Source organism: Thunnus thynnus, chromosome 18, assembly GCF_963924715.1.
Source record: "Thunnus thynnus chromosome 18, fThuThy2.1, whole genome shotgun sequence".
Taxonomy (NCBI): domain Eukaryota; kingdom Metazoa; phylum Chordata; class Actinopteri; order Scombriformes; family Scombridae; genus Thunnus; species Thunnus thynnus.
This window is the reverse complement of record NC_089534.1, coordinates 8720209-8732485: the sequence shown is the minus strand read 5'-3', so window position 1 is coordinate 8732485 and position 12277 is coordinate 8720209. Positions and strand designations below refer to the sequence as shown.

The window sequence follows — 12277 nt, the reverse complement described above, 5'->3', positions numbered from 1 at the left end:
GCCCATGTTGGCAGCAATCTCCTGCAGCGAGGGAGACAGGCTCCTCATCTGGTCCAGGATCAAGGTCAGGAATTCATGAGCGTCCTGAACACAAAGAATCACACAGATGAGTTTATACACAGAGGAGAAACCAACAGCAGGAAGTGCAAATAACTAAACAAAAAACCAGGTGACTCACTTTCTGCTGATGATCCCTGAACTCTGGAGCCTGGGCAGAGACCGCCTCCTTGAATGAGCGGAGGAGGCGGACTTTACTTTGGGCGCTTGACGACACGCGGGCATCTCTGATGGCCATGAAGGTTCTGCAGAGGGTGTAAGAAAAATGAAGAGATGTGTTAGATATGTTATTACATTTTGTTCTTGGAGCTTGTAGATAAACCTGAGCAAGACATGAATGTGTGTGTGAGCTGCTGTACCTCATCAGTCGGGCCTCAGGGAGTGAACTCAAGACCAAATCCTGGTGGCTGACATCAGATACAAAGTCCTCCAGTGTCAGGAGGCTCTGCAGGCTGGAGTTAGTGTAGCAACTCTGTCCAAGATTAGGAAAGCTGACACATAAAACACAGTGAGTCAAAACACACGTCAACATTATCAATTCTTCATTAATCACAAACCTACTAGAGATATTTTAGCTTGATTAACTCACCTGAAGCGGTTGATGGTGACTGACACCAACTTGACTCCCCATCTTACTCCAAACAAAGATCAGCTTTAAGATTCATTCTTAATAATTTGATGTTAAAATCTTCATTCAAGGTCCACTTTTTTGATTTCTTCCAGACTTTCTATTAATTACGACCTCTGACCTCTGACAGTCTCAAGCAAAAACATGATGCTGTTCAAGGTTGTTAAATTCAGCAATATAATGAAAAAAACACCTCTACTTTCAATTATGATCAACTATATTTTAGAAAACTCTTATGTGATTAAAGGAAAACTAAATGAACATTTAAAGCTGAGCTTTTGTAATCTAAGATATTGATATTTAGTATCATTAGTAAATGTGGAGGTGGGTTTTAACTACCTGCTAAACTGATCCTGGAACAACTGCACCATGAACGTGTTGAAGTTGGGCAACTCAGTTGACAGGAGGAACTCCTCAACAGCGACACTGAATGCCACAACCTCGTCCAGGTTACAGTTTCCGGCTGGAGAGCTGCAGATGAAGGAAGAAACAGATTGTGTTTATTTTATTCATTATTGGCACTTGAAGTGACAGAAAGACTCCAAAGAACTGCACTGTGATCATATGTCCAAGTGAGATTTGTTCTTGTGTTTATAGTAAAAAGACAATATGTTACAGGCAGTGAATAGAGAAATATCAATGAAGATCAATATTCAGTGACTTTCTTTATTTCTGACAGATACTGAAAGCAGCATTAAATGAGTGTCGTTACCTTCTGTTCTTCTTTTCTTCTTTTCTTCGTCGCTGGTAGCAGCCGGAGCGACCCGATGTTTTCTCTGTTGGAAGATTAGAAAACTCTCATGGTTCAATAATGCACAGACAAATAAACTATATTAGTTTTCTCTCTTAGTCCAGATTGGTTACTATATGGTTAATGTTGAGTTCTGGCTTTTTCTGTGAAACATACTTTGCAGCATGTGAGGAGCCGACGCCACCAAGGAGTCTTTGTAGCCTTTGGTTTTGGCTCACAAGTGCTAAAGAGAAATACATTATATGAATAAATCATAGAAAATACATTTATGTAGTGGGACAATCATTTTTTTCTTTCTGTCCTTTGGCACTAATCATTTGCTTTATCTTGTGACCCATCAGAGGGGCCCTGAGCCCCAGATTGGGAACCAGTGTTACGATACTACTCAGAAAAATCCTTCACTAAACTAAAAGAGATAGTAAAAAAAAAAAATTCAGGATGAGGTTTCTTACCTCTCCTTTCCTTCCACAACCTCTTTGGTCTCCTTCTTCTGTAGATTAAAAAGAAAAAATAACAATATGAATAAACTATATCAAACTTAAGTTTTTATGGTAACTTACAGCTAAAAAGTTTACATATAAAGCTCTATTAGAATTAAACTGTAATTGTCTGTCTGTTTCAGCAGGCAAACTGAACTGTCAACCCGGACTGGGTCACCTGGGTCAGTCCAGACCTAGCTTAGCTCAAATACTTAGCTACTGTAGAAGCAGGTGGAAACTGCTAGCTTAGCTCCATCCAAAGTGAAAAGAAACACCTTCCAACCGCCTCAAAGCTGCCGACATGTCGTTTCTTGCTCATTTAAGATGCAGAAAAAGAAAATGAGACATTTTAGCGGCAGACATTTCAGTTAGAGTTGGAGCTATTTCTCAAACAACAGCTGCTTGGTGCATTAAAAAGTGTTTCACAGAGTGGTAATGAGCTTGCTAATTAGTTAACTAGTTATTCACCACATTAGATGGGAGATTTATTTCAACCTGTTAAATCACAAGTCTCCACCCGACCTGCATCATTGCATAGAAATCCACTCCTGACTAGACCACTAACACAAGATTATATAACTCCACCCTTCAGGCCTGTGACTCCCTCTTTTCCCTCCAAACCATTCCAGGCACAACAAAGAGAGAACCTGTGTTAGTTCAATATGAACTTTTCATCTTTATATTTTATTTGGTTGATATGGCATGAATTGTTTGAATGTTAACTGATTGTTTTTGTTTTTTATATGCCAGATTCCTGAGTTTGATCCTATATTAAGCAGAAAATGAGTGAAATGCCAGATTGTGGATGCATTAATGACAAAAAACGAAAACATCCACCATCCAACTGTTAACCATTTAAATCCACTCTTGACTACAATAAATTGTTGAAACAGCTTCCTGGATCCTGTGTTTAAATGTGCACCACATCAGAGGCCTGCACTACGGAGCAAGTTCAACACACCCAGGATATCTTTTGGTTATCTGGCTTCACTGAACCTAACATTGGCCGTCCAGATAACCAGTACTACGAAGCTGCTTATCAACCAGCTCAGTCAACTCTGAGTTTTCCAGCTATGAGCGTGTTCATGTTAAAGAGGCGGGGTTGATAATTACGAGTGACATCATCAGAACCATGAATGAAGTACTTCATGATATGAGATGAAACGGTGATACAAAGTACCTGCAGAAAACTTCTGTTTAAGAGACAGAAAAAAGTCATATTCAAAAAAGTGAAATGTAAATGAGCCTGTAATCATACAACAGAATAAGAAGATGTAGAAACACTAGAAATAATTTCCACATATTAAAAGTAGGCCACGACTTAAAATACATGTAGGAATTATTATATATGACTTAAGTAGAGAGTAAGTATTTTTGCTATTTAGTTGGAGGATGAAGAAATCATTCTGAATATGTCACATAAAAAAAGAAACTTAAAGTAATGCCAGACTGTTTCTGCTACTGAAGCAAAGAGTGTAAAAGTAGTTAATGACTGATGAGGTCTATCTGACCCAAATGTTGCATTTATAATCCTGGGAGCCAATTAACAGTGTGGATTATTTTTCTAATAAAAGACAATATTTTCATTTTCAGTTATCATCACAGTTGTCTCATGTTATTCTGAGCTGCAGTGATGGAATCAGAGTGTAAAATCATCCACACTGTCAGCTTCACTCCAGGGATGAATAAACTTTATACTATTTAAATGCAGCTCAAATCATCATGTGTTTAGTGTCGTAAATGATCTCTCCATTTGTTAGAAGCTCAGATTTAAAACCAGAGTGGAAATAGAAAGCCTGCAACAATAAAATGATCCAGTGATCTGATTGGTTTAAGCTGGGCGGAAAATTCTCATTGTGAAAAGCAAATGCATGTTACAGTCAGTTTAATTATATTTTATATAAATGTCATTTTCAAATATATTTTTCTTTTCATGCTTTGAACTGAAATATGTCAGTAAACCACAAAAGCAAACATGTACAATAAGTGAAATACAATCTCAAAATGAATGACTGTCTAATGAAATGTTTATGTTTCAGTTCAAAGAAGCACTTTTGAAGGGCTGATGTGGAAAGTGTTGCCTCATAATGATTTCACCAACACCTTCCTCTACACAGACAGATGGAAGCAGAGGAAATTGGTCATTGTGATCAGTTGCAGATAGTAAAGTTTACAAGTTTGGAAACATCACTAATAGTATGTGTGATCATCTGTTGAGTCAGTTGACTTTGACTAACTCTGTTTAAAGCTTGAGAACAGCTCCAGTGTTGAATCCTGTCCAAAGGTAATTCAATCGGTTGATTCTCAAACTACATTGAATTTTCAGACTTACAAATGACCGTTTTGCTCCGTCACTGACAGATGAGACATAACTGTAATTTACACATCAATTGTAGCAATAAGTATGCTATGATCATATGATGAAGCAAAAACACTTTTGAGGCATAAATTTTGACTGTAGAATTCGAAATGTTGGAAGTTAATACAGTGCACTTAAGTGATTTCTGAAAAACAGGTTCATGTTTTTGATGAATGCTGCTGTTTCAACATCATTTGAGAGCAAAACAAAACTCAATGTCAGTATGTTCAGTCATTGAATGTGCTGCTTTCTGAAGAAATGATCTATGTGGTGTATGTTGGAGCCAATAAATTGTTATACATTGAGTTGATTGTTTGAAATATGACCAATATTGGTTCATATATATATATATCTTCTCAGCACCACCTTCCATGTTTTTCTTATTATTCTTTCCTCTTCATCTTGAGCAGAAGAGTAGAAACCTTGATCAGGATACCCTCACGTCAGGTGACAGTAGGACTGCATCACTTAGACGAGCGCTGCTCATTTATTCTCCTGTAGACTTGGTTCAGACATTAAATGTGTGTGTTTGTATATGAAGAGAACCTGTGAGCACACAGCTCAGTCTGTCAGACTGGACAACTGGGATTTCTTTGTCCCAGTCCTCCCGACTACCACCTCACCACTGTACAACTCAGATAAATGTAGAGTGTACGTTTCTTGAAATGTAGCACAAGTATAAAGCAGCACAATGTGGACATACTCATAAGACCATCATATCACCTTGATTCAGACCTCTCTTCATTGGTTACCTGTCAGTTTTAGAGTTCATTTTAAGGTTTGACATCATTTAAAACCATTAAACCACATATTCAATGTTAGAAAAGTTTTTATTATGTTAGGCTCTCTCTCTCTCTCTATATATATATATATATAGAGAGAGAGAGAGAGAGACTTTTTTTGTAATAACTTAATTGAAAATCATCCAATTAGAAATCAGATTGATTTGATTTTCTTACGCTTTCTTTTTACAGTTGTCCCCCGAGAGCAAGCCAGATGCTGGTGTATTAACACAGCATGTGAGGCGACAGCGGCAAGAAAAAACTCCCTCAGGGAGGAAGAAACCTTGGGAGGAACCAGGCTCTCGGGGGGCCCATCCTCCTATGGGCTGGGGGATCCCTGGTTGCTCCTGGTCACGTCGGCTCCTCGTCCATCATCTCTCCTCTCTTACCGCAGCTCCTCCTCTGGAGTGGATGATGACGATCCTCACACGCTCTTCATTTGGCCCCTGGTGCGTTCAGGTCGCTGCTCCTTCCGCCCTACACCCTGTTCTACACCTGAGAATACAGACAAGACACTCACAGTAAGTACACTGGTGGTGTGTTTCAAACTGTCCCTCTTCTTCTGGACTTCAGTGCAGGATGTGACAGCATTGTCTTCTTACCTGTCTCTTGTAGAAGAGGATGTAGGCTGATTTCTGCCGCTCCCTACACACGGACACGCCAGTTGTCTCACTGACCGCTGCATCGTTGAAGGTGAGCCAGCGGTCAGTTGTCGTGTCCGGACGCTCATCAGGATGGACACTGTCACAGATGTAGTGTCCTATCAGGAGCGAGATGGTTGTTAACACTTTGAGATTGTCAGTAGTTCTTTTCACCACTGAAAGACTCTATAACATGTCTGAGTCCACTTAAGAGGACTACAGAAAGCCACATTCAGCATTCGGTGTGTGATTTTCTTACCTTTGTCTCCTGATGCCCCAAGATGACTGACGGTGCTGACCAGGCTGTAGCAGCTGCCACCCTGACAATGAACACAGTTATTAAAAGTTAGCTTCACACAAACACACTAAACAACAGCACACACAGTCTACATATTAACTTTCATGTTTCTGTTTGTTCTCGGGTAAGGTTTGTATTTCTTTACCTGTTTGGAGGACACCACCAGCTCCCTGTTCAGCATGACGGGGTCACGCACCTTCACCAGCTGCCAGGAAGGGGTGAAGCGGAAGCGCTTTATGTGGAGGATGAGCACACTGTAGAAGCAGATAAAGAGAACAAGATGGTTAGCAAAATTGTTACTGCGTTATATTCTATTTCCTGTACTTAACATTTTGCATCTCAAGGATCCTTTAGGGATAATGAAGCCCAGTTTGGGAACCAATCAGGTCAGGTGTTACAACATTTATGATGGATGTGATGTCGCTCACCTCGGCAGGGTCTCAAAGGCCGGCTTCTGGCTCGATTCGCTCCCTCCACACTCGCACTTGTAGTCCAACGCTGTCTCCTGCAGAACAGCACAGAGACAACAGGCTGTGTGTTATAAACTGAGTAACTAAACCAAACTATGTCCACAAACACAGAAGTGCTGAGTGTGTGTGTTCAGTCAGTGATGATGTGACTTAAGGAGGACAGGTGGAACTTACCTTCTGGTACTCCTCCAGCATCTTCTCCACGGAGCCACCAGGAACCAAGTCCAGAGACAGGTTAGTGAACTCCTCCTGCCTTCTGGACTGAGCGCCACACCTGCACATCAAAGGAACAATACACATGAAAATACAGCCACAGAGGTCATCAGAAGACCTCCTGCTGGAGGTACTGTGCACCACAACTGGACCAGACCAGAAGTGTTTCCTGACCAGGTTATTAGGGGGACGCAGTGCTGCATCATACTGCTTTGTTTAATTTATTCTCATGAAGTAATTTGATCTCGCTAGTTTGTGAACATCAGCTAAAATGGAGCATGCAGTTAATTTAACATTACTAGGGTTATAATAATAATCCAATATTAGCTAACTGTGCAGGAGGTAGGCAAGGTAACCATAATCTGGTAAATTAAGTTTGAGGCAAAGAGCCCAACGAAGCTCCTACAGCTTTTCAAAACACTTCAGTTTTTCAGAAATCATCTCCAACTTTTGTCTCTGACCACATGTAACACTACACAAAGAAAGAAGTCTGCTGATATATTTCAAAATCTGCAGCAGTGGTAACCTGCCCTGACACACTACACGTGTGTGTATGAGTTGTTTTACTGTGTAGTCTTACCTGCTGCATGTCCTGGTGTTCTCCATCTTGAACACCAGGTGATCCTCAACAGGGCAGGTGTATCTAGTGCCCATGTTGGCAGCAGTCTCCTGCAGCGAGGGAGACAGGCTCCTCATCTGGTCCAGGACCGAGGTCAGGAATTCATGAGCGTCCTGAACACAAAGAATCACACAGATGAGTTTATACACATAGGAGAAACCAACAGCAGGAAGTGCAAATAACTAAACAAAAAACCAGGTGACTCACTTTCTGCTGATGATCCCTGAACTCTGGAGCCTGGGCAGAGACCGCCTCCTTGAATGAGCGGAGGAGGCGGACTTTACTTTGGGCGCTTGTGGACACGCGGGCATCTCTGATGGCCATGAAGGTTCTGCAGAGGGCGTAAGAAAAAAGAAGAGATGTGTTAGATATGTTATTACATTTTGTTCTTGGAGTTTGTAGATAAACCTGAGCAAGACATGAATGGGTGTGTGAGCTGCTGTACCTCATCAGTCGGGCCTCAGGGAGTGAACTCCAGACCAAATCTTGGCGGCTTACATCAGAGACAAAGTCCTCCAGCGTGAGGAGGCTTTGCAGGCTGGAGTTGATGTAACAACTCTGACCAAGATTTGGAAAGCTGACACATAAAACACAGTGAGTCAAAACACACGTCAACATTATCAATTCTTCACTAATCACAAACCTACTAGAGATATTTTAGCTTGATTTGATGCATAGTTCTTGTTCAGATTAACTCACCCGAAGTGGTTGATGGTGCTCCCCCTGACACCATCACCAACACCAACTTGACTCCCTTTGGTGCTACAAAAACACAAACACACGTGGTCGATAAACAGGACAAGAGGTTTGATCTCACTCTTATAAAAATCTGTCAGTTGGCCAACTCTTCTAACCATCTAAATATTTTCTCTGCTGAACAAAAACATAAAAAACACTTGAACCCTTCTCTCAAGTTACAAGTCTTCTTACTCCAAACAAAGATGAGCTTTAAAATTCATTCTTATCAAGGGAAACAATTTGATGTTAAAGTCTTCATTCAAGGTCTGCTTATTACATTTCTTCCAGACTTTCTATTAATTACGACCTCTGACCTCTGACAGTCTCAAGCAAAAACATGATGCTGTTCAAGGTTGTTTAATTCAGCAATATAATAAAAAAACACCTCTACTTTTAATTATGATCAGCTGTATTTTAGAAAACTCTTATGTGATTAAAGGAAAACTAAATGAACATTTAAAGCTGAGCTTTTGTAATCTAAGATATTGATATTTAGTATCATTAGTAAATGTGGAGGTGGGTTTTAACTACCTGCTAAACTGATCCTGGAGGAGCTGTACCGTCAACGGGTTGAGGTCGGGCAACTCAGTTGACTGGAGGAACTCTTCAACAGCGACACTGAATGCCACGACCTCGTCCAGGTGACAGTTTCCAGCTGGAGAGCTGCAGATGGAGGAAAAAACAGATTGTGTTTATTTTATTCATTATTGGAACTTAAGTGACAGAAAGACTCCAAAGAACTGCACTGTGATCATATGTCCAAGTGAGATTTTTTCTTGTGAAACTAATTTATACTAAAAAGACTAGATTATGTTACAGGCAGTGAATAGAGAAATATCAATGAAGATCAATATTCAGTGACTTTCTTTACTTCTGACAGATACTGAAAGCAGCATTAAATGAGTGTTGTTACCTTCTGTTCTTCTTTTCTTCTTTCTTCTCCTTTTCTTCGTCGCTGGTAGCAGCCGGAGCGACCCGATGTTTTCTCTGTTGGAAGATTAGAAAACTCTCATGGTTCAATAACGCACAGACAAATAAACTATATAAGTTTTCTCTCTTAGTCCAGATTGGTTACTATATGGTTAATGTTGAGTTCTGGCTCTTTCTGTGAAACATACCTTGCAGCATGTGAGGAGCCGACGCCACCAAGGAGTCTTTGTGGCCTTTGGTTTTGGCTCACAAGTGCTAAAGAGAAATACATAATATGAATTAATCATAGAAAATACATTTATGTAGTGGGACAATCATTTTTTTCCTCCTATCCTTTGTCACTAATCATCTGCTTTATATTGTGACCCATCAGAGGGGCCCTGAGCCCCAGGTTGGGTACCAGTGTTACGATACTACTCAGAAAAATCCTTCACTAAACTAAAAGTGATAGTTAAAAAAACCTAAAAAATATTCAGGATGAGGTTTCTTACCTCTCCTTTCCTTCCTCGACCTCCTTGGTTTCCTTCTTCTGTAGAGTAAAAAGAAAAAACAACAATATGAGTAAACTATATCAAACTAAGTTTTTATGGTTACTTACAACTAAAAAGTTTAAATATAAATGTTACAGTCTACTAAAATGAGGTTAATATGAAGCTCTGACACTTTCTGTCAAACATACCTCAGGGTGACCGAAGAGCCGGTTCCTCCAAGGAACCTTCTTGATCTTAGTCTGCTTTCCAGCCTCAGCAGACGTGGTTGAAGCTGGAGTGGTGGCAGCAACACTGTTGGTAAAGAGAAACACACACAGTTGTTTGTATCACTTGTAGCCATGAATAAATCATAAATCATTTTCAAGAATTGTTTCAAGGGGTTTTTCACTTAAAATAAACAAAATCATCCAGAAAACTAAATAAGGTAGCCTATGAAACTGACTGTAGAAATGAAGAAATAGGTAGAGCAATGGTAAAATAACAGTTATGAATTTATTTACCTCTCATGAGAGCCGGGGCGCTGTTGGCTCTCATGTGCCACAATACTTTCCGCAGGTTTCTACTCAGAAAAAGAAAAATGAGTTGAATATTAATAGAAAAATAATGTGCATTCATAACTGATATAAGTTAAATTCACTTAAAGTATCTACAAGACATTTGACTCTCAAAGGCTGAACAATGCCAACTTTTTCAGTTCACCAGGTCACATGAATATTACAATATTTACAGAAAAATGTAGTTAATCTGTGAAACGAACCTTCTTCTGAAAACGACACAGTGCAAACATCTTGCTAACTGTTTCCAACACTTAAAACTGAAGGTCAAACTGTACTTGTCTGTCTGTTTCAGCAGGCGAACTGAACTGTCAGTTATATATGACTTTTAATCAAAGGAGTCAGAATGCCGTGATGTAATAATCAATAGTTCTAATTTATGCAGATATGTAACAAAAAAAGTGCTTTGCGACATCATACATCATCAGTGATGTTTCATGAGGTCATTGGGTGTTTGAGATCTTTCAACAATCAGAGACCGACGCCCAGGTGACCCAGCCGAGGTTCATTAAGCCCCTAAATACTGTATATACTGTAATTCCCCCACTAGCTAGCTACAAACATTTAACGTTAGGTAAGGAAAATTACCAATACCACAATAGAAATAGAAATAAACCTCATTCAAAATATTCCTTAAATAAAAACTGACATTTCAGTAAATATCCTTGTTTGCCATCTTACCCAGAGTCAGATGAGAAGATGATATTAGTTTCCTCTCTGCATGTCCAGTGCAGGATGTGTGTAGCCTAGCTTAGCTCAAATACTACTGTAGAAGCAGGTGGAAACTGCTAGCTTAGCTCCATCCAAAGTGAAAAGAAACACCTTCAAACTGCCTCAAAGCTGCCGACATGTTGTTTCTTGCTCATTTCACATGTAGAAAAAGAAAATGAAAAAGAAAATGAGACATTTTAGCGGCAGACATTTTAGTTAAGAGTTGAGCTATTTCTCAAACAACAGCCACTTGGTGCATTAAAAAGTTTTTCACAGAGTGGTAATGAGCTTGGTAACTAGTTAAGAAGATAAAACATGTAAATAACAAAGCTTTTGAGCTGTTTGAATGTGTATTTTTTCACTTTTGATGTAGCTAGGCTAGCAGTTTCCCCCTGCTTCCAGTCTTTGTGCTAAGCTAGGCTAAACACGTCCATATCTATCTCTCTGTACTGAATGCACCAACATGAGACTGACATCCATCTTCTCATGACTCTGACTATCAAATATAAAAGTACCTGTGGACAATATAGTTCCTTACCGAGTGTTAAATTCTTGACAAGGTCTTCCTGTCTGGGTTGTCATATTGGTGCTGTTGCAGTTTTGGAAGTTTTCCAGGTTTCAGAATACTGTATAAAGATGGACGACATGACAGCTCCCCAAAAGTGAAGCTGCAGTATAGTTCATAAATCCCTCCATGTTAGAGGATTTGACATCAGCCAAACTAAAAAACCAAAGTGCACAACAAATACATTTTCCCCAAAGATGGTTTATGTCATTCTGTCAGGTTAAGGTAAAGGGAAACACCTTAAGGGGGAACAGTTTTCAATACAACACCTGCTAACAGTCCTTGTTCTGCTTTGCCGCAGACGTAGACTTTAACTTAATTTCACATTATTTTCTCATATATTCTACTCAGTTCAATCATTGCTGCTTTATAAAATAGTTAAAATAGTTCATGTGAAAGATAATAGTGAAACATGTCATCTACCAAAGTGCAAAACCCAAGCTGACAAATAAAGAGTTCTGCTGGCGTTAACTTTGATAGTATAGATCAGCGGGTCTCAACCTGGAGTCCAGGGATCCCCAGGGGTCCTTGACGGGGTTCCTGGGTGTCCCCAGAAAAATGGGGAATATTTTAATTTCACCATTATTTCATTGACTGCAGGTTAGCCCAAAAGCAAATGCTTGTTACAGTCAATTTAATATGTGTAATATAAAAGTAATTTTCAAACATATTTTTCTTTTCATGCTTGGAACTGAAATATGTCAGTAAACCACAAGAGCAAACATGTACAATAAGTGAAATACAATCTCAAAATGAACCATCTCTAATGATATGTTTATGTTTCAGATCAAAGAAGCACTTTTGAAGGGGTGATGTGGAAAGTGTTGCCTCAAAATGATTTCACCAACACTTTCCTCTATACAGACGGATGGAAGCAGAAGAAATTGGTCATTGTGATCAGTTACAAATAGTAAAGTTTACAACTTTGGAAACATCACTAATAGTATGTGTGATCATCTGTTGAGTCAGTTGACTTTGACTAACTCTGTTT

At 39.5% G+C, this 12277-nt stretch overlaps 1 protein-coding gene and 1 long non-coding RNA gene across 2 annotated transcripts; both read right to left on the bottom strand.

Moving 5' to 3' along the window:
* Positions 1-846, bottom strand: LOC137169750 (uncharacterized). Its single transcript, XR_010924532.1, has 4 exons — positions 647-846; positions 417-548; positions 179-302; positions 1-84 (listed from the first exon to the last, which is right to left on the bottom strand). It is a non-coding gene; the product is annotated as an uncharacterized lncRNA (long non-coding RNA).
* A 746-nt stretch (positions 847-1592) lies between these two features.
* LOC137169738 (ubiquitin carboxyl-terminal hydrolase 37-like) lies at positions 1593-10641 on the bottom strand. Its single transcript, XM_067573061.1, has 19 exons — positions 10214-10641; positions 9957-10015; positions 9645-9747; positions 9457-9494; positions 9154-9220; positions 8949-9022; positions 8567-8698; positions 7997-8059; positions 7743-7874; positions 7505-7628; positions 7259-7410; positions 6640-6739; positions 6424-6500; positions 6141-6249; positions 5957-6017; positions 5659-5816; positions 5234-5551; positions 1889-1926; positions 1593-1659 (listed from the first exon to the last, which is right to left on the bottom strand). The coding sequence occupies exons 1-17, from the start codon at positions 10241-10243 to the stop codon at positions 5546-5548; spliced, it is 1485 nt and encodes a 494-aa protein (XP_067429162.1). The 5' UTR covers positions 10244-10641; the 3' UTR covers positions 1593-1659; positions 1889-1926; positions 5234-5545.
* Positions 10642-12277: the final 1636 nt, after the last annotated feature.

Excerpts from the sequence above, each read along its gene's own strand:
- LOC137169738 (XM_067573061.1), bottom strand. The coding sequence starts at position 10,243 with ATGTTTGCACTGTGTCGTTTTCAGAAGAAG. Across the intron at positions 9,221-9,456 it reads GTCGAGGAAGGAAAGGAGAG|CACTTGTGAGCCAAAACCAA; the intron begins GTAAGAAACCTC and ends ATTTCTCTTTAG. Across the intron at positions 7,875-7,996 it reads AGCACCATCAACCACTTCGG|CTTTCCAAATCTTGGTCAGA; the intron begins GTGAGTTAATCT and ends TTTATGTGTCAG.